The sequence below is a fragment of the Nerophis ophidion genome, linkage group LG23 (genome assembly GCF_033978795.1).
Source record: "Nerophis ophidion isolate RoL-2023_Sa linkage group LG23, RoL_Noph_v1.0, whole genome shotgun sequence".
Lineage (NCBI taxonomy): Eukaryota > Metazoa > Chordata > Actinopteri > Syngnathiformes > Syngnathidae > Nerophis > Nerophis ophidion.
In genome coordinates this window covers 4,640,092-4,667,870 of record NC_084633.1, presented here as the reverse complement: position 1 = coordinate 4,667,870, position 27,779 = coordinate 4,640,092, and the positions used below count along the sequence as shown (strand labels likewise).

The 27,779-nt window shown below is 39.6% G+C and overlaps 2 protein-coding genes across 4 annotated transcripts in view; one reads left to right on the top strand and one right to left on the bottom strand.

Moving 5' to 3' along the window:
- The window catches only part of atp5mf (ATP synthase membrane subunit f), a 36,665-nt gene that overhangs the window by 812 nt on the left and 8,074 nt on the right, over positions 1 to 27,779 (bottom strand). The window contains exons 1-3 of one of the 3 annotated variants that reach the window (XM_061884974.1): positions 5,057 to 5,154; positions 1,830 to 1,937; positions 1,640 to 1,756 (exon numbers count right to left, since the gene is read on the bottom strand). In XM_061884974.1, the coding sequence (XP_061740958.1) occupies positions 1,640 to 1,756; positions 1,830 to 1,937; positions 5,057 to 5,072 (241 nt within the window). In that variant the 5' untranslated portion in view covers positions 5,073 to 5,154. Of the gene's footprint in view, positions 1 to 1,639; positions 1,757 to 1,829; positions 1,938 to 2,493; positions 2,547 to 5,056; positions 5,155 to 27,779 lie in introns of those variants that run through there. The other 2 variants (XM_061884975.1, XM_061884973.1) reach the window with 2 other exon arrangements.
- Positions 20,166 to 27,779, top strand: part of slc29a4a (solute carrier family 29 member 4a) — a 55,427-nt gene continuing 47,813 nt past the window's right edge. The window contains exons 1-2 of the mRNA XM_061884971.1: positions 20,166 to 20,251; positions 27,361 to 27,465. The gene's annotated coding sequence lies outside the window, so the exon portion shown is untranslated. The remainder of the gene's footprint in view (positions 20,252 to 27,360; positions 27,466 to 27,779) is intronic.

Genomic DNA, 27,779 nt, shown 5'->3' with positions numbered 1-27,779 from the left:
TCCATAGTGCGGCCCGGGGGCCATTTGGGGAGCGCAGCTAATTGTTTACCGGCCCGCCACACATTCTGGAAATGCTATTGCAAAAATAAAGACAAAAGTATTGGAATGAGGTGAAATCTAACAAGAAAAAGTTCCAATGTTGACACAAAGCTGCCATGCAGGCTGTTTTTTTTTCGTTTGTCTTTATTTTACCATGTAAAAAACATCTTTACCATTGATTGATTTACGTGGACCCCGACTTAAACAAGTTGGAAAACTTATTCGGGTGTTACCATTTAGTGGTCATTTGTACGGAATATGTACTGTACTGTGCGATCTAATTACAAGTTTCAATCAATTTTTTTTTTTTTGTGCCATTGCTCAAAAAAAAAAAAGACAAAAAAAATCCATGTTGTAATGAATTATTTTCAAAGCTCTAATTTGTTAAAAAATGTCACTTTAAAATGTTTTATGTGGTAATATTGCATCTACCGAGGATGTCGTTGTGGTTTGTGCAGCCCTTTGAGACACTAGTGATTTAGGGCTATATAAATAATCATTGATTGATTGATATATTGTGCAGTTGCCATATAAAAACAAAATTTTGACTAAAGAGCATAAACAAACATAATTAAAACATAAAATCGACAGATATATCTTTAGTGTTGAAAGTATAAAAAAAAAAAAACAATAAAAATGTATCACTTTGAGTGGGGCACCTTTTGGATCCCAAATACATTTAGTGGTATTTTATTTATCTTTTCACTGTGATTACTCCAAAATATTAAAGAATGAAAATCAATGGTGTCCTGCATTATTGATCTTTTAGGGCTCTAATTACTAAATACTGCATATTTCAGTTTTACTATTAAAAAAAGATGTTTTTGACAGAAAAGCCATAAAACATTATTTCTTTTAAAGTTGATATAGAGATTTACTGTAAGCATTAAATAAAAAATAAAAATTTGACTTAATTTTAACATTTTAATAACTGAGACCCTTTATGTTCCCCGGGACCCTTAAAGGTAAAATAAATTTTAAAAATCCATATATTTTGTTATTTGAAAATGAAAAATATCAAAATCGCCCCCGCATGCTTTAATTTTTCCATGTGCGGCCCTTAGTGGAAAAAGTTTGGACACCCCTGGTATAAGTAGTCAAGTGACACTCCTTTAGTGCAGTTACTAGCCTTAACCCAAGTGAACAGAATGCTAACGCTGATGCTGATGTGTGTTGTCAGCTTGAGATAAACACTGACATTTATTATTCATATAATATTTAAAGGTGAAATGGACTACAAGGAACCACTTGACCCTCACAAATCAATCATTTACCGAAAGGACAACTTTCTGACTGTTGGACATTGCGGACTAAAGTCTGACTTTTTATGAACAATTCAGTAGACTTATTTTATAAATCATATTGTTTCGTATATAATTGATTTTTATTTCATTTACTTACTTTTTAGTTAAAGAACTTTGATCTAATATTGACTGTTTATTTATATGGTATCAGCCTGATTTGTATAAACTACCCTGAACTGTAAAATGCGGTGGAAACACACATCACTCACTTCTGAAGGGAACCTACAGATCACAGGAACCAGAGGTGGAAAAGGGCCTAATACTATCCTGTAAGATCAAGAGGGAGGATTTCTTACTGATGTGATCATATTCCCAAATATAGCTGATGGTCACATAGGCAGCGAGCATCATGGAAATGCCACCAATGCCTCCCTTCTTCACATGAAAGTACTTGTTGTAGTATCTGTCACGGCCTGATGACATAGCAAACAATGGACATATTAAGCACAAAACAATACGCCAAATATTACAACAGGGATTCCTCACCCCTGCGAATGGCGCTGATGATTCCATTGGGAGTAAAGTCTCGTGATCCCAGCCAGCTTCCCAACTCGCCCAGTTTCACTTCCATCAGACGCTTCTCAGCAACAGCAACTGTTAGGAGGTAGAACCCATTGCATAATCAATTAAATGATGCATATCAACACAAATCTCAAATCTTAACATGATTAAAGGCCTACTGAAACCCACTACTACGGACCACGCAGTCTGATAGTTTATATATCAATGATGAAATCTTAACATTGCAACACATGCCAATACGGCCGGTTTAGTTTACTAAATTACAATTTTAAATTTCCAGCGGAGATTCTTGCTGAAAACGTCGTGGAATGATGACGCGTGTTTGTGACGTCTCGGGTTGTAGTGGACATATTAGCCCAGCACCACTTACGGCTAAAAGTCGTCTCTTTTAATCGCATAACTACACAGTAATTTGGACATCTGTGTTGCTGAATATTATGCAATGTGTTCAATTAATAATGGAGACTATAAAAAAGAATGCTGTTGGTGGAAAGCAGTGGATTGCAGCTGCCTTTAGCACCGAAACACAGCCGGTGTTTGTTTGTTGTGAAGCTTTAACACAGAGCGGTCAAGCGAACATGTTTCTCTACCACATGTCAACCAATTGTGATATTAGGTCGGCTCTTACCGGAGACTTCAGCGGATTGTGCGACCTCCTCCTGCAGCTGTCAAAAAGGCAGCTGTGATCTTGGCTCCTCCATTGGCTTCTCCGCAGCCCTCCGACTTTCAGGTATGACTTTATAATCTCACTAAAACACTATTAACACAATAAGCAGATAAGGGATTTTCTAGAATTATCCTAGTAAATGTGTCAAATATCATTTGAATCGCTCCAACTGCTGCCGCCTGGAGCCGTCTGGAGCAATCGCCTTTTCTTTTTCTAGTGCTTCACTAACTTTCCTCATCCACAAATCTTTCATCCTCGCTCAAATTAATGGGGAAACCGTCGCTTTCTCGGTCGGAATCACTCTCGCTGCTGGTGGCTATGACTATAAATAATGTGAGGAGCCCTCACACCGGTGACGTCACACGCACATTGTCTGCTACTTCCGGTACAGGCAAGGCTTTTTTTATTAGCGACCGAAAGTTGCGACCTTTATCGTCGATGTTCTCTACTAAATCCTTTCAGCAAAAATATGGCAACATCGCGAAATGATCAAGTAGGACACATAGAATGGACCTGCTATCCCCGTTTAAATGAGAAAATCTCATTTCATCCATCCATCCATCCATCTGCAGTCCCCTCCAAGGTTTCTCATTGTAGCCCATTGGGTTGAGTTTTTCCCTCACCTTGATGTGGGATCTGAACCAAGGATGTCTTTGTGGCTAGTGCAGCCCTTTGAGACACTTGTGCTTTAGGGCTATATGAATAAACTTTGGTTCATTGATTTTTCAGTTACAGGTGAGTTTAACAGCGACATTTAAAGGCCTACTGAAACCCACTACTACCGACCACGCAGTCTGATAATTTATATATCAATGATGAAATATTAACATTGCAACACATGCCAATACGGCCGGTTTAGTTCAATAAATTACAATTTTAAATTTCCCGCGGAGTTTCTTGTTGAAAACATCGCGGAATGATGACGCGTGTTTGTGACGTCTAGGGTTGTAACGGACATATTAGCCCAGCACCACTTACGGCTTAAAGTCGTCTCTTTTCATCGCGCAATTACACAGTATTTTGGACAGCTGTGCTGCTGAATCTTTTGTAATTTGTTCAAATAATAATGGAGACGTCAAATAATAATGCTGTTGGTGGAAAGCGGTGGATTGAAGCTGCCTTTAGCAACCGAAACACAGCCGGTGTTTCTTTGTTTGTTGTGAAGCTTTTACACAGAGCGATCAAGCGAACATGTTTCTCTACGTCAACCAGCAAGTTTTTGGATGGGAAAATTGTGATATTAAGTCGGCTCTTAACGGAAACTTGAGTGGATTAAGCGACCTCATCCTGCAGCTCAAAAAGGCAGCTGTGATCTTGGCTCCTCTCAGAGACACGGGCGTTCACCGCGGCCCTCCGACTTTCAGGTATGACTTCATAATCTCACTAAAATGCTATTAACACAATAATCACATAAGGGATTTTCCAGAATTATCCTAGTAAATGTGTCTAATTACATCTGAAACGCTCCCACTGCCGCCGCCTTTTTTTTGTGTGCTTCACTCTAACTTTCCTCATCCACAAATCTTTCATCCTCGCTCAAATTAATGGGGAAATCGTCGCTTTCTCGATCCGAATAGTTCTTACTGCTGGTGGCTCAACTTTTAAACAATGTGAGGATTTGAGGAGCCCTACAACCAGTGATGTCACGCGCACATCGTCTGCTACTTCCGGTAAAGGCAAGGCTTTTTTATTAGCGACCAAAAGTTGCAAACTTTATTGTCGATGTTCTCTACTAAATCCTTTCAGCAAACATATGGCAATATCGCGAAATGATCAAGTATGACACATAGAATGGACCTGCTGTCCCTGTTTGATTAAGAAAAATCTCATTTCAGTAGGCCTTAAATAAATCAATGATCAAGAAATTGATTTTTTTTTTTTTTTTTTACATCTGCAGTCCCCTCCAAGGTTTCTCATTGTAGCCCATTGGGTTGAGTTTTTCCCTTACCGTGATGTCTATGTGGCTACTGCAGCCCTTTGAGACACTTGTGCTTTAGGGCTATATAAATACACTTTGATTGATTTTTCAGTTACAGGTGAGTTTAACAGCGACATTTAATATCTATTTTTAGTAGTCCTAACATTAGCCTGTTGCATTCTACTACACTAAATCAAGTTAAATACAGTGTAAGAAGTGCACAAGCTACATTAAAGCCTAAATGTATAATTCGTTAATGAGAGTGTAAAAATACAAGCTAGCAAGCTAGCCACTAGCAGGCAATTTCCTTAATGTAAAACATGCAATAGCAAGATATCAAAACAATACCTATGTCTGAAATTTAATTATTTTGCACAACGTTTTATTTAAAGCGGTAATATTATACTGCAACAAAATAAGCAATGACAAGCAAAGTCCTTGACGTGACTCGTAGGCCTTTGGATGAAGTAAGTCAAAAGTAGCTAATTCACGATCAATTAAACAGATTAAAGACACCAAATGTGTACATACCACACGTCTATCATTATTAAAGCACCGATAAATGATACAAAAGTGAGTATTTATGTAGAGGGCACGACACATTACCTGGTCTGTCCGCCATCTTGACCGGTGGCGTGAAGTGAAGCAAGGAACACGCCGCGGAGCATTATGGGATTGAGTGTAGTTTTATAGTCTGTACACTAGAGGGCAGCAATATAAGGCAATTTCCATCCAGGGGTGTCCAAACGTTTTCCACAGAGGGCGGCACACGGAAAAATTTAAGTGTGCGGGGGCCATTTTGATATTTTTCATTTTCAAACCATAACAAAATATATGGTTTTTTTTAAAAATCCTTGGGGCTCCTGAGGAGCATAGAGGGTCTTAGTCACTAAAATGTTAAAAATAAGTCATTATTATTTTATTTATTTATTTAATACTTACAGTAAATCTCTATATCAACTTGAGGTTGATATAAAGTAAAACAAATAAGGTTTTAAAGGCCTACTGAAACCCACTCCTACCCACCACGCAGTCTGATAGTTTATATATCAATGATGAAATATTAATATTGCAACACATGCCAATACTGCCTTTTTAGTTTACTAAATTGCAATTTTAAATTTCCCAGGAGTTTTGTCTTGAAAACGTCGTGTAATGATGACATGTACGCAAGACGTCACGGGTTTTTAGGAAGTATGAGCGTTACGCACACACACAGCTAAATGTCGTCTGTTTTAACGGCATAATTACACAGTATTTTGGAGAACTGTGTTGCTGAATCTTTTGCAATTTGTTCAATTAATATTGGAGAAGTCAAAGTAGCAAGATGGAGTTGGGAAGCTTTAGCCTTTAGCCACACAAACACACGGTGAGTCCTTGTTTAAAATTCCTGGAGGTGAAACTTTACTATGGATCAGAGCACGGTCAAGCGAACATGAAACACGACGGAATGTCAATCAGCAGGTTTTGGTGAGAAAACTGTGGTTAAAAAGTCGCTTCTTACCGGAGAAATGCTGAGCTTGCCCCGTCCATAGCTGCCGTCGATTCCCCTGAGACACTGCGCGTCAAGACACCCGTGAACGTACACCTACGACTATCAGGTACTATTTAACTCACTAAAACACTAGCAACACAATAGAAAAATAAGGGATTTCCCAGAATTATCCTACTAAATGTGTCTAAAAACATCGGAATCCGTCCCAATGCAATCGCGTTTTTTTTTTTTTTTCCTAGTCCGTCGCTATCAATATCTTTAAACACAAATCTTTCATCCTCGCTCAAATTAATGGGGAAATTGTAGTTTTCTCGGTCCGAATAGCACTTTTTGTTGGAGGCTCCCATTAAAATCAATGTGAATATGTGAGGAGCCATAAAACATGTGACGTCATCGTCTGCGACTTCCGGTAGAGGCAGGGCTTTTGTCTTAGCACCGAAAGTTGCGAACGTTATCGTGGATGTTCTCTATTAAATCCTTTCAGCAAAAATATGGTAATATCGCAAAATGATCAAGTATGACACATAGAATGGACTTGCTATCCCCGTTTAAATAAGAAAATCTCATTTCAGTAGGTCTTTAAGCCTTTTCTGTCAAAGACAACTTTGTTTTTTATAGTAAAACTAAAATATGCAGTATTTAGATGGATAGATAGATAGATAGATAGATAGATAGATAGATAGATAGATAGATAGATAGATAGATAGATAGATAGATAGATAGATAGATAGATAGATAGATAGATGGATGGATGGATGGATGGATGGATGGATGGATGGATGGATGGATGGATGGATGGATGGATGGATGGATGGATGGATGGATGGATGGATGGATGGATGGATGGATGGATGGATGGATGGATGGATGGATGGATGGATGGATGGATGGATGGATGGATGGATGGATGGATGGATGGATGGATGGATGGATGGATGGATGGATGGATGGATGGATGGATGGATGGATGGATGGATGGATGGATGGATGGATGGATGGATGGATGGATGGATGGATGGATGGATGGATGGATGGATGGATGGATGGATGGATGGATGGATGGATAGATAGATAGATAGATAGATAGATAGATAGATAGATAGATAGATAGATAGATAGATAGATAGATAGATAGATAGATGGATAGATAGATAGATAGATAGATAGATAGATAGATGGATAGATAGATAGATAAAATCCTACTAAATATATTTGAGATCAGAAAGGTTCCCCACTCATAAAGTGATACATTTTTATTAGTTTTTTTTACTTTTAACACTTAAATTTCAAGATCAACTTCCGATATATCTGTCGATTTTAAGTTTGAACTATTATTTTGTTTGTTTCATGCTCTTTTGTAAAAACTTTGATGTTTTTGTATTGCAATCACACAACATATGCAATATTTTTTCCACATAAAACATTTTAAAGTGATAATTTTTAAGTAATAATTCATTATAACATAGATTTTTTTGTCCTTTTTTTTTGGAGCAATGGAAAAAAAAGAAAATAAAGACAAAAGGGCAAAAAAAAAAGCCTGCATGTCAGCTTTGTGTCAACATTGCCACTTTTTCTCATTGGATTTCACCTCATTCCACTTTTTTATATTGTTTTTTAAAATTTTTGCAATACTATCAATTTAGCAAATTTTGCAGAATGTGGTGGGCCGGTAAACGATTAGCTGCGGGCCGCAAATGGCCTGCGGGCCGCACTTTGGACACCCCTGTATTGAATGTAACATACAGTATGTGATTTTAGATGCATAGTATGTTTCATGTTTGAACTGATTACTTTAAAATACAATTAATCAATTAGGATTCGCTGACATTTTCCATGCAATATAAAGTGGCAATGGCTATTTTCAGCTTTTTCGTTCAATCCAATATTTTTCCTTTTGGTTTTCTCTCTTGTGATCTGGAGATTGAGTCAAACTGCTGTACTTTAAAATTGAGATTTCCAGAAACTAAAAGAGTATTTTTTTGTGTGTGAAAGTAGTGAATCGGTGAACATCACAGCAGCCTGCAGCACTATTGTATCTGCAGATATAGAACAAATCCAATTCTGGTTACTGTGTGTGAGTGGAAGGGATGGAAGACAAAGTGTAGATCAATACACACACACACACACACACACACACACACACACACACACACACACACACACACACACACACACACACACACACACACACACACACACACATACACACACACACACACATACTGGTTATCATTTGGAATGGGGACATAATTTTTGACCATCACTTGTGGGGACCACACTTTCTACAGGTTGTGGAGGCATACAAAAAAATAGGCAAAATGGCCACGGCCCAGTTAGCTCATACACGTTTTTAAATCTCTGGATTGATGAAGTAATGTGCTGATCATTCTTACTGGGGGACCCTGGGTAAAAAGAGTTAACATGGTTCAGAATGGATCTGACTCTCATTTAAAAAGGTTTACCTTTAGGGGACCTGTTTTTTTGTCCCCATGCTGTCAGAGGTCCCCTTAAGGTGACCGTGTAAACATAGTGATGTCCCCATTAAGTAAGGATTGACAGACATACATGGGCACACACACACACAGTCTTGTATTTTTACCTTCTTGAGACCTTCGGAATATGCCTACCCCTTTAGGACCACCCTTTCTAGATATATAAAAAATTGTATTTACAACAATAATAATATATACATACTATGCAAATATAAAAAAGGTAAGTTTTAATTATTTGATGAGGTGGCAACTTGTCCAGGGTGTACGCCGCCTTCCGCCCGATTGTAGCTGAGATAGGCACCAGCGTCCCCCGCGACCACAAAGGGAATAAGCGGTAGAAAATAGATGGATGGATGGATGTTTGTAATTGTTTTTTAATCATCATTATTAACTTCAAGATTGATTATTACAGTATGTCTCTATATACATATTATTTTCTTTTATTTTTCTTATTAATTTTGGCTAAAGGGGGCATATTTCAATTTCTTACACACACTTGTTATTACATATGTTGGCCAGAGGTGGAGCACTTAAAATGCTCACACACACTTGGTATTTCATTTGTTGACCAGAGTGGGAGCACTTTTAAAACTGACACAAAGTCAATTTGAAAAATCCCTCCTTTTTAGGACCACCCTAATTTTGATATTTTTCACCACCAGGGGTGCAAATGAGATCCAAAATGTTTTTTATGTGCTTGAGGCCGATAATAAAAGAGTCACAGACCACAGATGGCCCCTGTGCCCCACTTTGGGCAACCCAGCCGTAGAAGCTAACTGTTAATGGCCTCTATAGTCTTAGTACCGTGGTGTATTTGTTCATCCTACGGTCACATATGGGACGCGGGTTGTCTTTCATCAGCATCGGAAGTCATAAAATCAGCTGTTCACCTGGCAGGTTTTTTCGGGGATGAATAGGCAAGTCCTTCTTTAGCTGCCATCTTGTTTTATCATATATTGCTGCCTTTTCACCTGTCAATGTTTACTTTTGTATGCACATTACATCAACAAAATATCCCGACTTTGGAGCAATGTTCACAGACTCTTGTATTTGGCTCTCTATTAGATGTAATGGTTTTCTGTAATGGCATCATGATATCGGTCCTAACTTGTTCACCGGTCCTCCGATGGAAGGTACTTTTCCTCGTTGACGTCTCAAGAAGGGTAGCAATACTACAGCACGCACGCACACTACAGATACACACACACTGTGCATAGTAGTAGTCTTGGCCTTTATCCAAGGCTGTGCTGCAACCTATTGCATTCATTAGAGTGATTTGACAGCATACTTTAATTAGATGGAAGACTTATAGGTGTCCTGCTTAAGTAAATCTACTTTATCTTGACAATTTGACTGCACAGTGCCTCTCCTTTCTTACACTTTGGGCTACATGTACTTTTGATGGTCTTTTTAAAAAAAAAAGATCAAAAAGTTGAGTAAATAGTGTCGTAAACACACAAAACGTGAAAAGGTCTCACATAAGACAGCACTGCATACAAAATATCTATTAAAAAGATAATGTCTATTAAATTCAAACCTCCAAAATAAATGTTGTTTTCTAGTTTTTTTTAAATATCTGGTAACTACTGAGGAAATTACCTGAATCACCTAAATTAAGTGTATTTATTTTATATTTTTTATTTTTGTCCTACAAATATAATAAATATAAATATCTTATTAATATTAAATACAAACAATGTATGCATCAATTATTAGAAGTAAAACCTTTAAAAACACATTGTGTGAAATAATGTTAACAAAAACAATAGTGAATAATAACTTAAGAGGAAGCTACAGTTTTTAGTAGCAATGTGCGGATCGATCACTATCAGTTTCATGAAAAAGTAAGATCACATTTGTCGATTAATGGCGATCACAAACGGCAATCTCTTCCGACTGACACTCTATTTTTTTTGTCACACAGCTGACAAGCGAGCAGCTAATTATGTGTCGCCATACACAGTGAGTAGCCATTCTCCAAACTGATAAAGATCACCTTCATTATGGCATATACAATGCATGTATAGTACAAATGTATCTTAAGTATCATTGCCATGTACCTTTATCACTGGAGGACAAGGCTAAACATGTTACACACAAACATGTTACACACAAAATTGTCCATATCACAACAATTACTAATAATTTGTTCACTTCCTGTGCTCAAAATATACTAATGTTATGATAATAATAGAAAATGAAGATGTATAAATAGTAGAGTTCATAGTGTTGACTGTTGTTACATTTATGTACCTTTGTGTAAATTGTAACAGTGCTGTGCGGAAAGCACATTCTGGGCTGTGTGTGACCTTGCCTGCATTGACACACTGAAAGTAATTATTTTCCTTTAACGTTGCTCATTTATCAATGCACCATTGTTCCCAGTGTGGGCACTTTCCACTCTGTTGAGCCATATGCTCTCAACCCCCTCCAAACTGAGCCTACTCTCCCTCTCCCACCCTGTATTCAGCGTATAAAAAATAAAGCATCTCTCTTCCTATTGCGCACTCCATACATACTTTGCCATGAATGTGACCTGTGCCTTTTGACATGCTCAACATTCTCGAATAAATCTAAAGAAGACAGTTTTGTTTAACGATTTTATTACAATATTTCCAATACAACGGTAATATAATAACTATTAGTAATATTGGTTAGCAGTAACATCATCACTTTATCCAGAGTCACTCGCTTGTTCATTGCTTTTGTTTGGCTTGCTTGCTGTAGCTTTGCCTTGGGACTTAATGCACTTCACAGCAGTCCATACACACACACACACACACACACACACACACACACACACACACATAGAAAAGCAGTTTGAAATGGTTGATTTGATTCCGCTCGAAGAGGCAGGTGCCCTGGAGGTCTGCCACAGAGACAGCTCTTTGAAGCTGATTGAGGTGGAGAGAAGCATTCGGACATTTGAGAGAAGAGGTGACAGGGATGGAAGATGGGTCCATGGAGGAATGGGAAGAGCCCGAAGAGGAGGGGGCTCTTGAATATGTCTGACCTTTAAACATCCATCTTCATCTTCATTGCATTTTCTTTTATTTTGTCAGTGTGGAACATGTCAGCCATGCAGCAGGAGATGTTTTCTTAATAGTGTCATCTCCTGTTGCTACAACAATCTCATTAGAGCTGTGCAGAACACCAGGGGCACCCGCTGCTGTGAGGCGGTCACTGACCCTGAGGAAATATAGGAGTGACATCAAGATATGGAAGGGGTTGGGGGCGGGGGAGCTCTGTGTGGACCATCTGACTCCGAATCGCGATAATGGCCTCGTCCACTAAATCCCACTTACAATGGAATGTGTGCAAGTGGCAGCTTGACTAATTGAGGCTACACACTTGCACGTGTGTGAGTCTTGCCAACACACAACATGATGGGGTCTACAAAGTTGAACATTTCATGATGATGATGATGGTTGACGTCCCAATAGTTCTAATTTCAGAACACATTTCAAAAGGCAATGCAAAATATTGGAACAATAACATAATTGTGTACGCAATCTGTGACAACACCTGTGAACGTCACACAAGTAGGCTGTTAATGTCTACATGTATAATGTTTAACATGCTAACATTAACATGTTACCTTTTTTTTTTTTTTAGCTTATTTTGAAGCCGTAAACCTCAGAGTTATATAATCTGGTACTTGACACATGTTAGCTGTTTGCAACATGCCTATGTTAGCATGCTAACTTTTTAAGCTATATTTTTAATCTATGTTTTTCTCTTTGAAAAAAGCCTGAGGAAGTTAAAGTCCCAACGATAGTCACACACACACTAAGTGTGGTGAAATTATCCTCTGCATTTGACCAGTCCCCATGTTCACCTCCTGGGAGGTGAGGGGAGCACTGAGCAGCAGCGATGGCCGCGCTCAAGAATAATTTTTGGTGATTTTACCCCCAATTCCAACCCCTTGATGCTGAGTGCTGAGTGAGTTTGTATCGTGTCTTTACGTGTCAAGAGTTTCTCAAATAACAGACTATATAGTAGCTGGCACTAATGAATAATCTTTTAACACATTGTTTAAATGGCCTAAAATCCATACTGTGATAGTGTCACGTTGTTGGCGCATGTTGGATGCGCGTTTTGTGCACCCCAAGATGCAAATGGACCAGAAGGGACAGGAATAGCAGGTAAGAGCTTGGTTTAATATAAAAAAAGGATAACACTGGTACAAAAACAAACAAAAGAAAATGCGTGCTAAGTACAGAAAGCTAAGCTAAAACTTAGCACGGAAAACAGAGTCCAAAAATGACGTGCCGAGCGCACGGCAAGCTAAGGAGCTCCTTAGCATAGAGACAAGATTTAGGAAATGCCAACGTGAGTGTTGCTTACCGCAAACAAAGGATCAAGATAGAACAAAGCGAGAAGGCAGGCTTAAATAGGGGCAGCAATCAGAAACCACAGGTGCGCGTCAAAAACAACAGCAGGTGGAAAAAAATCTGAAACTATGGTAACAAGATAAATAAGGAAGTGCAAACTAAGAACCGGAAGAGTCCAAAACAAACAATTGAGGGAACCCCTCATAAACAGTTCTGTAGAAATGAAGTAGTCTATATATATATATATATATATATATATATATATATATATATATATATATATATATATATATATATATATATATATATATATATAGCTGCATAATGACACCTGTCCAACCAATACAATCAGTAAGACCCAAACATTCAGCATGGCTAAGAGCAAAGAGCTGTCCAAAGACACCAGAGACAAAATTGTACAACTCCACAAGGATGGAAAGGGCTGTGGAGAAATTACCAAGCAGCTTGGTGAAAAAAGGTCCACTGTTGGAGCAATCATTAGAAAATGGAAGAAGCTAAACATGACGGTCAATTTCAATCAGAATGGAGCCCCATGCAAGATATCACCTTGTGGGGTCTCAATGATGCTAAGAAAGGTGAGAAACCAGCCCAGGACTACACGGCAGGACTTGGTCAATGACCTGAAAAGAGCTGGGACCACTGTTTGAATGGTCACTGTTGGTAATACGCTAAGACGTCATGGTTTGAAATCATGCATTGCACGGAAGGTTCCCCTGCTTAAACCAGCACATGTTAAGGCCCGTCTTAAGTTTGCCAATGACCATTTGGAATATCCAGAGGAGTCATGGGAGAAAGTTTTGTGGACAGATGAGACCAAAATTGACCTTTTTGGTCGTAATTCCACTATGCGTGTTTAGAGGAAGAATGATGCGTACCATCACAAGAACATCATCCCTACTGTGAAGCATGGGGGTTGTAACATCATGCTTTGGGGGGTGTTTTTCTGCTCCTAGGACAGGACGACTGTACTGTATTAAGGAGAGGATGACTGCAGCCATGTATTGTGAGATTTTGGCCAAAAACCTCCTTCCCTCAGTCAGATAATTGAAGATGAGTCGTGGCTGGATCCTCCAACATGACAATGACCCAAAGCACACAGCCAGGAAAACCAAGAAGTGTCTTCGTAAGAACCATATCAAGGTTCGGGAGTGGCCTAAGCAGTCTCCGGACCTAAATCCAATTGAAAATCTTTGGAGGAAGCTGAAAGTCTGTTTTACTCAATGACAGCCCAGAAACCTGACTGATCTAGAGAAGATCTGTGTGTAGGAGTGGGCCAAAATCCCTCCTGCAGTCTGTGCAAACCTGGTGAAGAACTACAGGAAACGTTTGACCTCTGTAATTGCGAACAAAGGCTACTGTACCAAATATTAATGTTGGTGTTCAAATACTTATTTTCAGCTGTATCACACAAATAAATTGTTAAAAATCATAGATTGTGATTTCTGGATTTTTCTTTTTAGGTTATCTCTCATACAGTGAGAGATAACCGTGAAAATTTCAGACCCCTCCATCATTTCTAAGGGGGAGAACTTGCAAAATAGCAGGGTGTCCAAATACTTATTTTCTTCACTATATATATATATATATATATATATATATGTATATATATATATATACATATATATATATATGTGTGTATATATATATATATATATATATGTGTGTATATATATAATTAAATGATAATAGAACCATGTCAAAACAGTTTATGAATGCTCCCCTTTTGGCTGCTGATGTTGGGATGTCGCATGGCTGCAGTTGTGTGACCTCAAGTATGCAAAAATCCAGGAGAGCAGAAAGCAGGTAAGATGATTTTAATTTCATCAAAGTAAAAGATATAAACAGAAAGCAGTCTTGCATGGAGATGTTCCCAACATAGGTTTAACTTCGAGCACTGAGGAGTGCTCGAGTGAAACATAAATAGACCTATGTTGATTGACCGCAGCTGAGGACCGCTGCCAATCAACGGCGAGTGTGACAAAAACAGTGCTCAGCGGAGTAAACAGGAAGTATGACAAAATAAGAGCACTGAACAGGAAACAAAGTACAAAACACGAAAAACTATCAGAAAGTAAGTGACAGATCGTTACAGGACCTCCCCCTCAAGGAACAGATACCAGATGTTCCCTGGAAAAGAAAAATGGAAAAAAATGTCCACAAAGTAAGGGAGGATGGAAGGAGGATTTGGTGGAAGGTCGCCAAACCTCGTGTCCCCGCAGCCAGCGAGGGAAAGTCAGGTGGCGACGGCGCGTAGAGCGCCGCTGGAACTGGCGGGGCGGGCGGCCACGGAACAGCCACATCATTGGCCGAAAAAGAGACGAGTGCATCCCGCGAGGAGGACGCCCAGGGCACGGCCACATCCGCGGCTGACGTGGAGGCGGGCGCGCTGAAGCAGGCCCGGAGACATCAGACAAAGCGGCGGGGGCTGCAGCCAAAACAGATACCTCTGCAGGAGGCGGCTGAGGAGCCGATGTTGGTGCCGGCGTGGAAGCGGCAGACGTCATCGGCGGCGTGGAAGCGGCAGACGTCATCGGCGGCGTGGAAGCGGCAGACGTCATCGGCGGCGTGGAAGCGGCAGACGTCATCGGCGGCGTGGAAGCGGCAGACGTCATCGGCGGCGTGGAAGCGGCAGACGTCATCGGCGGCGTGGAAGCGGCAGACGTCATCGGCGGCGTGGAAGCGGCAGACGTCATCGGCGGCGTGGAAGCGGCAGACGTCATCGGCGGCGTGGAAGCGGCAGACGTCATCGGCGGCGTGGAAGCGGCAGACGTCATCGGCGGCGTGAAAGCGGCAGACGTCATCGGCGGCGTGAACGCGGCAGACGTCATCGGCGGCGTGAAAGCGGCAGACGTCATCGGCGGCGTGAAAGCGGCAGACGTCATCGGCGGCGTGAAAGCGGCAGACGTCATCGGCGGCGTGAAAGCGGCAGACGTCATCGGCGGCGTGAAAGCGGCAGACGTCATCGGCGGCGTGAACGCGGCAGACGTCATCGGCGGCGTGAAAGCGGCAGACGTCATCGGCGGCGTGGAAGCAACAGACGTCATCGGCGGTGTTGAAGCGGCAGGCGTCATCGGAGGCGTGATTGTTGCAGATGTCATCGGCGGCGTGAAAGCGGCAGATGACGCCGGGCGAGGAGCAGCAAATGCTGGCCGAGGAATAGCGGATGCCATGCCGGCGGTGACGAAGCCCGGCGTGGTGCTGCTCTTGGCGGCGTTGGGGCTCGGCGTGAGGCCGGCGTTGGGGCTCGGCGTGGAGCCGGCGTTGGGGCTCGGCGTGGAGCCGGCGTTGGGGCTCGGCGTGGAGCCGGCGTTGGGGCTCGGCGTGGAGCCGGCGTTGGGGCTCGGCGTGGAGCCGGCGTTGGGGCTCGGCGTGGAGCCGGCGTTGGGGCTAGGCGAAAGCCCGCCAGGGACGTAGATGTCTCCGTGGAAGGAGACGCTGGCGGGGATGACAGCGGTGTGTGCCTGGCTGCACCGCAGTGTATAGTGGGCCCCCCTCCACTAGGTGGCTGCCAGACACCGTTCACACATGCGGGAAAACGTGCCTGCTCGTCGGAGTCCCCCGGTGCGAAAACCAGGGACGGGCGGGAGGGGACCAGGAGGAGGGACGAAGACACGTCCCGTGCCGAGTCCCAGCAGGAGGACAAAAGCGACCTCACTGTGGGCTCCACTGGAGCTCTCGGCGAATCAAAAAAGAGAGCGGGAGCTGGCAAAAAGAGCAGCCGGGGAGCAGCCGCTGGAAGCTGCGTAGGAGCAGGGAGAAGCAGCTCAGCAGACGACGGGAAGGATGGCGGCGGCGGACGTGCCGGTCGGAGAGCCGCAGTCGGCGACGGAGCCGCAGGAGCCGCGAGACGTGAAGGAGGAGGCGGGCGCGCCGGTCGGTGAGCCGTAGCCGGCAGCGTTGCCGAGAGGAAGGATGGCGGCGGAGGACGCGCCGGTCGGAGAGCCGTAGCCGGTAGCGTTGCCGCGGGAGCCGCGAGGCATGCAGGAAGTGGCGGACGTGCTGGTCGGAGAGCCGTAGCCAGCCGTTGAGCCGAGAGGAAAGATGGCGGCGGGGGACGCGCCGGTCGGAGAGCCGAAGCCGGTGGCGTTGCCGCGGGGAGAGGGTCCGCGTCTGTAGGCTGGGACCGCACAAACCTGGCCTTCAAGTCCTCCAGGAATTGTGCGGTCCAGAACGTCGGCTGAGGATTGCCGACAGGGATTCTCGCGAGGTCACAATTTTCTGGCTCGAAGTTACTGTTGGGATGTCGCATGGCTGCAGTTGTGTGACCTCAAGTATGCAAAAATCCAGGAGAGCAGAAAGCAGGTAAGATGATTTTAATTTCATCAAAGTAAAAGATATAAACAGAAAGCAGTCTTGCATGGAGATGTTCCCAACATAGGTTTAACTTCGAGCACTGAGGAGTGCTCGAGTGAAACATAAATAGACCTATGTTGATTGACCGCAGCTGAGGACCGCTGCCAATCAACGGCGAGTGTGACAAAAACAGTGCTCAGCGGAGTAAACAGGAAGTATGACAAAATAAGAGCACTGAACAGGAAACAAAGTACAAAACACGAAAAACTATCAGAAAGTAAGTGACAGATCGTTACAGCTGACAAAGGCGGTAATGTATTGAGTCGCAGTTGCTAAGCAGTAAGCAGGGCTTCCTGTCTCCTCTTGCTTTCTCTTGCTTTGTGTTTTGCATACAAAGCTACTCCTCGTTCTCCAGAGGTAAAGACAGTTTAGAGCAGGGGTGTCAAACTGCTTTTCATTAAGGGCCACATTGCAGTTATGGTTTCCCCCAGAGGGGCAATTTGTACAATATATATATATATATATATATATATATATATATATATATATATATATATATATATATATATATATATATATATATTAGGGCTGGGCAACAATTAAAAATTTTAATCGAAGTTAATCGCACTATTTCTCTGATTAATCGCGATTAACTGCATTGTATACGCAAAGCCCAATAATGAATTCAAAAGTAGTGTGTAGTGCACCTTTATTGGAATATTCCCCCACATGAACAAAAGCGCCAAAACATTTGTTGTGCAAACACAATTTAAATCAGTCCTTGTTCAACAGTAGCAGTTAAATAGCATATTTTATTAAAATCAACTCAAAAAATGTAAATACAAACATTTAAGCTTATTACTACCACTGCCAGGGTATTTAAGTTATCCTGTTTGTTATGGAAACCAAATATAATCTACATACAAATCTCTGAGCCACAATCATAACATCTGAACAGGCAATTTCTGAGGTAACAGCAGAAACATTTTTTTTTATCAGGGATCTTATGTTTAAAAAACCTATATTATAGGTAGTGGGCTGTTTTAGGGAATTTTTGATCAAATTATCCGTAGTAGCAATATTAATAATGTTGCGTTTATTCTGCGTAGTGCACTTAAAATAATTATGACCATATCTAGGAATTGATATGATGGGAATTTTCCGATTGTTTGCTTGGTGCTTTGATAAACTGAACGCATATACATGGTACTATATTGTGATGTTATGAGCCAGGGAATAAAAGAACTACCCTACCCAGCATGCAACAGGAGTGACGAGCATGCGCGGTAGCCCGGTATAGGTTGTGTCGCCATGACGGCATCTTGTATGTTGTGATATGCACGCTCTGAAAGTAAAAGTTAAGAACTAAGCCAACACTCCTCGTCTGCATTATTGATAAATAGACAGACAACACATATACTCCGCTGCTTCACAGGCCGCTGGATGTAGCCGGCAAAGTATTCCCATGCTAGCTACCCGGTCTAACAAGCACGCGTCATTCAGTCCAAAACGGCCCGATCTATCCACATCCAGAATTGTCTGGCGGTCGTAAGTGATCCCGGAGTTACCACGCTGTAAGCCAGCCATGAAATTTGCAGAATTGTCCGGTATTTTTGCCAAATGTTCCATCTTTACCAAGAGCCCCGCGACGCTGGGCGACGCCATCTTTATAAGAGAAGGCGTTAACAAAATAAAAGCATGTAAACAACATACGCAAATGTGCGATAAAATAATTGTCGGCGTTAATAGATTGATGAGTTAACTCATAATTAACGCATTAATTTGCCCACCCCTAATAAATATTATATATATATATATATATATATATATATATATATATATATATATATATATATATTATATATATATTAGGGCTAAGAATCTTTGGGTGTCCCACGATTCGATTCAATACGGGGTCGCGATTCGATAATATATCGATTTTTTCGATTCAACGCGATTCTCGATTCAAAAACGATATTTTTTCGATTCAAAACGATTCTGTATTCATTCAATACATAGGATTTCAGCAGGATCTACTCCAGTCTGCTGACATGCTAACAGAGTAGTAGATTTTTTTTTTTTAAGCTTTTTTAATTGTAAAGGTCCATGTTTTATCAACTGATTGCAATAATGTAATTTTTTTTAAACTATTAAACAAACCACAAATATGACTTATTTTTTCTTTGTGAAAACATTGGACACAATGTGTTGTCAAGCTTATGAGATGAGATGCAAGTGTAAACCACTGTGACACTATTGTTCTTTTTTTTATTTTTATAAATGTCTAATGATAATGTAAATGAGGGATTTTTAATCACTGCTATGCTGAAATTATAACTAATATTGATACTGTTGTTGATTATATTCATTTTTGTTTCACTACTTTTGGTTTGTTTTGTGTCATGTTTGTGTCTCCTCTCTGTTTATTGCAGTTCTGAGTGTTGCTGGGTCAGGTTTGGTTTTGGAATTGGATTGCATTGTTATGGTATTGCTGTGTAGTGGTTTGTTGAATTGATAAAAAAAGAAATCGATTTAAAAAAATTTAGAATCGATTCTGAATCGCACAACGTATTCGATTCGTATTCGAATCGATTTTTTCCCACACCCCTAATATATATATGTACATATATATATATATATATATATATATATATATATATATATATATATACATATATATATATATATATATATATATATATATATACATATATATATATTTATATATTTATATATATATATTACTCATTGTACAAATATTTACATATACTGTATATAAATAAAAAAATATATATAAAATATAAAAAAATATATATATGTACATATATATATGTATGTGTATATGTATATGTTTATATATATATATACATACATATATATATATATATATATATATATATACACAGTACATATGTCATGTTCTGTGGTCTGGATTATGTGTTGTTATTTTCTGCTAGTTTTGGACTCTATTAGTTCCTGTTTTTTGTGCACCCTTGTTTGTTTTAGTTTCCATGACTACTCATTAGTTTCACCTGCCTTATGCACGCACCTGTTCCAATCAAGAGACTAATATTCAAGCCTGTTTTTTTAGTCAGTCGTCCTGGCAACATTACTCTGTTTCTGCTCTGCTCATGGAATTTTTTCATGCTGCTCTTTTCTGGCCACAGTAAGTGTTGTTTGTTTTATGTTCATAGTTTACGTTAAAGTGTTAACTTTGTTCCCTGCGCCAAGTTTGTGCCTTTGCCTTGTGAGTGTCTTTTCTTTGTACCCCTTTCTGAGATATAGTCAAGACTAAAACATGTTATTACCATATATATATATATATATATATATATATATATATATATATATATATATATATATATATATATATATATATATATATATATGTGTATATATATATATATATATATATATATATATATATATATATATATATATATACATATCCATCCATCCATTTTGTACCGCTTACCCCCTTTGGGGTCACAGGGGGAGCTGGAGCCTATCTCAGCTACAATGGTGGAAGGCGGTGTACAGTCTGGACAAGTCGCCATCTCATCACAGGGCCAACACAGATAGACAGACAATATTCACACTCACATTCACACACTAAGGCCAATTTAGTGTTGCCAATCAACCTATCCTCAGGTGCATGTTTTTGTCAGTGGTAGGAAACCGGTGTACCCGGAAGGAACCCACGCAGTTACGTCTGATTACGTATTGGATTTCGAACCAAAACTGAAGTACAGGACTAATGGAAAGTGCTTACGAAGCAATATTGTCACCTATTGGCGTTTTATAAGTATTGCATGAGTTATTAAGCATATTGTATGGCAGACAGCTTAAAAAACACACATGAGCGTTGTGGTTGCCACACTGAAAAGGTCTTTTGCTTTGCTGTGAAATACTGCAGCTGATGTCAGACGACGACAGTGCACACAGACGCACGCAAGCAGTACTGCGTAATTGAATTTTGTAATGGAGCTGCTTGTTGCTTAGCAACCTTTAATAAACAACGGCGGCAAGATGGAGACAAGGATAATGAGAGCGAGGGAGGGAGGGAGGACATGAGCATTGATTCCCTGAGCTGCACTTTCTTACATGTGTGTGTGTCCAAGCATGTGTTGCGGGGTGTAAGACACACACACACACACACACACACACACACAGACACACACACACACACACACAAAGATAACCGTCCCTAGAGTGATATATGAAAGGGAAAGCAATTAGAACACCACATGGGGGACCTCAGGAAGTGTGGAGCATATATTTGAATAATAGCATTAACTTTTCAGCAACCATTTAATATCTCGTCAAGGGACAACACTATAGAAATAGATATCATTTAGAGTAGTCAGTGTACAGCTTGGAAAGCACCGCCATCCTGACAAAGTTTGTTGTGACCTGATGAAGCAAAAAGAAAGAAAGGAATTTGCTATTTTATGACATGATGTGTCAGCATATCAAGTATGTACAACATTCCTAATGCTTGGCATTAAGAATGTTGGACTTAAAAGCCCGGAACCAACAGATGCGACAAAGATCTGTTATCGCTACAGTCCATTTCTTTCTGGAAACACAGTAACCTCTCATTTTACCATAAAAAAAAATACAACAAAACAACCACAAACTGGACAAAGGTCAAACAACATAAGATGAAATATCCCACAAGATAAAACTGCCAAACCGACATATACCCATCCCTCTTTCATTCTCTCCATCTTCTTCAATCTTTCATCCTTAAATCTGCAAAACCGGTATTCTCGCCCACTCCTCCTCCATCTGCCTCTGTCCTAATCACTCATTTCTCTACATCTGCACCTGTTCTCTTCCCTTTCATCTTCGTCTTCTTCACCTGGTTGACTATAAAGTACTGCTGCTCCTTTTTTTCTTCACCTTTGTTTCATCTCACCATCCATTTCTTATTTGATATTGCTCAATAATGCTCACAGTCAAAGAAGCAAGCATTAAACAACTTATATTTAATTTAAGTTAATTTAATTTAATATATATATATATATTTTTTTGTGGGTGCTTGACCGTCTTCCAGGTATATAGAACATACCTATAATGTATTTTTATTATCGACAATAAAGTTTATTTTATTAGCATATAATTGAATCATTTATCTATTTTTTATTTATATTTTTTTAATTGTTTATCATTAGATTGGACAAATTCTAATAAAAAGTGGAACCAATACGGAAGAGCTAATATCTCAACATCGATGGCATTTATACAAATAACAGAGGCAATGACTAATGCAAAATGTGATACACAGTATGACGCTGCAGTGTTTATGGACTTTATAAATGCATCCATCCATCCATTTCATACATTGCATTTGACACAATTATTTATAATATCTCAATCAATAAATTATTACAGTATCGCATCAGAGGGTTGGTCTTGAGCTGGGAAGAAAGCAACCAAAACAACAGGAAGCGATACGTGAAGCTCGGCGAATATATGTCTACAGCTCCAAATATATCTTGTAGCGTACCGCAGGGATCCACACTGCGGCCAAAATTGTTCAATTTCTATACAAACAACATTTACAAAGAACTTAAAGTTGATACTACTTGGCGAGAACACATAAAAGCTAATAAAAATAACTTACAGCATAAACAACCATTTGTTCTCGAGAACTTTATTGAGTATTTATTTCTGTATTTCATTTGTTTGTGTTAGAAATTGAGCACACCCACCAGGCACAAGACATAGATACAACGTTGATTATACATACATGTCCTTTAAAAGGGACTTTGAAACAACGTTGCAAAATAGTTGTATTTGCAAATTGAGACAACGTTGGTGTTTAATGTTGGATTTGTTGCGATCTGCTGCTTGGATTGGTCAATTTTGTAGTTTTGATTCCTTTTTGTATCACTCTCTGTCGTTTGACTGCTTAGTTCCTGTTTAGTCGTCACCATGGTTACATATTAGTTCCACCTGCAACTCTCGGTTCCCGCACACCTGTTTTACTAAACACCTTCCTATATAAGCCAGCCTTTTCTGTTCACTCATTCTCGGACTCTAATTTGCTCTCATGCAACAGTTGATGTCTTGTGTTTCATTCTATTACTCTCTAGCTCTCACGCTGCAGTTTATTTCATTCCTAGCTTTCATGCTAGTCATTTTGTTTCCCTTTTTGTGCCTTTGTGCCAAATTTAGTTTTTCTATTCATATTCCTACGTTCCATGCTAGCACCATTTGTTTGCCTTTCTATTAGCACCAGTGTTTTGTTCTAGCCTGTTTTATTACTTTAATAAATACTTATTTCTTACCTTACGCTGTGTTTTTGCCCGAAGCATCTTCGGCGGAACAAATCCGGCATCGCTATGCCGCACAAGCCTCACAGGATCCGCGTTGTTGGTTGGGAAATGACAATGGTCAAATCACCGTCACCGCCTGACATTGAACAAACGTTGTCAAAAAGCATGGTGTTTCAATGTTGTATTTGTGTTGTAAAATATTGGTTGGAAAATGATCAAAATGAAATGGTCAAATTAACTTCAGAACCCGACATGGATTAATCGTCGTCAAAAAGCATGTTGTTCCAACGTTAGTTTTGAGTTGCGCAAGGTAAGAATCTAATTCAGCAAGACGCTGTCAGCCAACCCCGGAAGCTCGAATGGGTTCTACAAATTGTGAGATTGGATATTTTATTTCTTTATTTTTTCACGTTTAAAAAGATTTTTGCAATTTTTACTTTGACAGTACCACATAAGATATATTTTAATTGCTGATGAGGGGTATTGATTTTTAAATGTGCCAGAAAATAACCCGTTTTGTACACTGTTGGTAGTGATTCAATGCACAGTAGTGCTTAAATGTGTTCCTGTATAGTATTTCTCCAGCAGTGGTCATGTGGTGACATTAATGATGGTATTTTGAGAGGTTTGGGTAATGAAGGCCTAGCTGGGAAACGCACCGCCCGCCACTCACAGAACGTCACATCACAGAAGCTCCGTCGTAAAAGAAAATTGCAAGTCCAGGATGCCTTAACTGTGGTGACATCAATTATGGTATTTTGAGAGGTAATCATTGACGTTGGACAACACTGAAGTCCTAGGTGGGAAAAGCACAGCCCACCACTCATAAAACGTTACATCACAGAAGCTCCGTCGTAAAAGAAAATTGCAAGTCCAGGATGCCTTAACTGATACTATATCAATCAGCACAGCTGACCAAGAATTCTGTGACCGTCCAATCTGTCTCAAGGAGGTAGTGGAAACCATTAATAGCTTAAAATATAACACATCTCCAGGAGTGGATGGTATTACATCTGAATTCTAAAAAATATTTTCAGAGGAGCAAGCCCCCTTCTTACTAGAAGTATTCTGTGAAAGTATTGATAAAAGTGTCCTTCCTCCAACTTTGACACAAGGCCTCATTACCCTTATACCCAAACCATACAAAGATTTACTAGTCATTAATAATTGGCGTCCAATTAGCCTTCTAAACAATGACTATAAGATTATTTACCGTAAGATTTTTTTTTGCTAAACGTTTAAAAATGGTTCTGAATAATATCATTGACGAGAGACATTCAGGATTTATGAGTGGGAGACACCTTGAATATTATCAGACTTGTACTTGACATACTGGATTACCCAGAGGTCATTAATAATGACCTACCTTTTTTGGACTTCTAAAAAGACTTTGATTCAATTGAACATGAAATAATCTTCATGACACTTGACAAATTTGGCTTTGGCAATTTTTTCTGCAAAACAATTAAGACTTTGTACTGCAATGGTAATAGCTCAATAAAGTTAAAAACTGGTACATCTCCAAGGATCGAATTAAAACGTGGGGTACGGCAAGGTTGTCCTATTTCTCCATATCTATTTTTGTTACCCACCCATTTGTTATCTGTTCATATAAAAACAAGTCATTTAAAAGGGATCTCCATATTAGACAGAGAAATAACTATCAGCAAACAGGCTGACGACACAACACTCTTTTTGAAGGACTCTTCTCAAATTCCTCATGCCTTGGATGTGAATCGTATATACTCTTTGGATTCTGGACTCCGTTTAAATGTGAATAAGTGTGAACTAATGGCTGTGAAAAGATGTGAAATGCTGTCTATATGTAAAATTCCAATTAAGGAGAGTATTAATTACAAAGGAATAATTATTACTTAATATCAGAGTTCTAGATCGGTTTAAACTTTACTCGAAATGTAGAAAAAAACAAGAAAATATTCAACCAAAGGCTGCAGAAGGATGTATCCTTTAAAGGCTAAACATTACTCTCCAAAGCAGAATGTATCTCTAGTACCACTCTAGTGGCTCCCTGGCGCATTTTTTAAAAAGGATTGAAAATGGAAAAAGATGGCAGAATTTTTGTTTTTTTGTATTAGTATGTTTTGTGTTTGAGGACAAACATGACACAAACTTTCCCAATCGTTAGAAAGCCCTCTGTTTGATATGTTTGTGTGTATGCTTCACTGATGACAGTATTTGGTGAACATCGTTTTGTCCTACTAATTGCAGCGGTCCTCGAACTCACCATATTTTGGACTGTGATGCAACAGTTTGTTTACATGTAAAATCCTCCACTCCTTCTTTGTCTCATTTTGTCCACCAAAAGTTTTATCCTGTGTGTGAATGCACAAAGGTGAGCTTTGTTGATGTTATTGAATTGTTGGAGTGCTAATCAGGAACATTTGGTCAGTGCATGACTGCAAGTTAATCAATGATAACATGCTATTTGGGCTAGCTGTATTTACATATTGCATCATTATCAATCAAGGGTGATGGGTCAAATGCAGAGAATGATTTCGCCACACCTAGAGTGTGTGTGACAATCATTGGTACTTTAACTTCAACTTAATTACACCTCGTTTGTGGGTATATTTGAGCTTATTTAATATCCTTTACTTTTATCCTCTGTATATAATTAAATTTTGCATGTTTCATGACACATTATCTGTATGTAATATTGGCTGCATTTCTGATAGTTGTTTGTGTGCTATGTTGTTCCAGAACACAGCAAATATTACCTAACTTGCCAAAGACTGTAATAAATATATTAAAAGAACACAGCCTGCCGTTTTTTTTTAACTTGGACACACAAATCTATACCTTTGGCCATTAAAAGCCAGTCATTTTTCGAAGAGTTATCTCACCTTCTGAGTAGCCTCTGATTTACTAATGTTTTCTAATGTGGTAAAAATGTGTAGAATAAATATTGAATTTCAACATTTCTCTCAACGAAGATCTGCTACACCCTGCGACGCATAGTAATTTTGATAGTAGGCTATTATAGCTAATATAGACACATCATGTGCTGCCTTCATTATAACACTTATATACGGCTTTTTTTTAATTATTATTATTATTATTTTTTTGGCCAATATGGCTCTTTCAACGTTTTGGGTTGCCGACCCCTGGTCTAGGCTTACATATGAAGCTATTTGTTTAGATGTAAACAAAAAACAATTGTAAAACTATTGACAAAATACTTTTGACTTTATTTGGAAAAACACAATTTATTATACTAAGAAATCTGTTTTACTAAACAGTTACAGTCAGGGTGGTCTAAATTTTCTCGATTTCACTACACTAAACACCTTCAAGATTGATTGAATAAGACACTATTTGAAAGATCCCACCTCAATTTGCAACTTTATTTCTCATTATGTATTTTCTAATCTTGGAGGCCTAACATTTTTGTTATTGAATAACTACAACATTGATATGATTCCTGTCCCTCTTTCAAACTTCCATAAACAAGCCCTTCTGGCATGGTCTCTTCTCTATCAGCGCAATTTCTCACCTACGAAATACTTCATTTGGAACAATAGAGATATATGTTACAAAAATAAATCACTTTTCCTCAACAATTGATTTAAGAATGGTATTATTTTGACGAGTCAGCTTTTCTATAAGGAAGGTAAACTTTTTAATTACCAAGAATTTGTCAACCATTTTAAGGTCCCTGGGACTCCCAAACAATTTAACATTGTCTTTGATGCCATTCCAACAAGTGTTGTTATATTGTAATAGGGTTATTCATTTCTTCTTTCTGCTCTAACAATTGTGAATGATCCATTGGGGAAACTTTGTTATGATCAGAAAAATAGCAAAAAAATCAGCAGCTTAAAAACCATGTTTTGTTTGTTTGCAAATCCAATCTCTCGCTCTCGCTCTCGCTCTCGCTCTCTCTCTCTCTCTCTATCTCTCTCTCTCTCTCTCTCTCTCTCTCTCTCTCTCTCTCTCTCTCTCTCTCTCTCTCTCTCTCTCTCTCTCACAGCTGCTGGATGCTGCGTCAGGAGGAGCGACGGTTTGTCTGGATGGAGACCGACTGAGGAGTCAGCAGGTCCGCGGAGAAGCAGCGGACAGAGAGGGGGGATCGAAGGTAACCTGTTGTTGTTGTTGTCGTTTTCAATTTGTTTTTCATAAACATGAATGCATATTGGACTGAGGGGAGACTAATTGAAGACAGGGAGAAAGCAGATTCGTCGTTTTTGTCGGAAAAAGAGCAGACTCTATCCAGACGTCGGCATTTGATTTCTTGTTGTAAATGTTTGGTTTTTTGTGTGTAAAAATAGCAAAATATGACACCGTTGAATGTATAAATGCATGCACAGGATGTATTTATTTTAGTGGTTGCGCAAAAAAAGCGTCAGAAACACCTGCTGCATATGCAACATTAAATAAAAACAAGCCTTG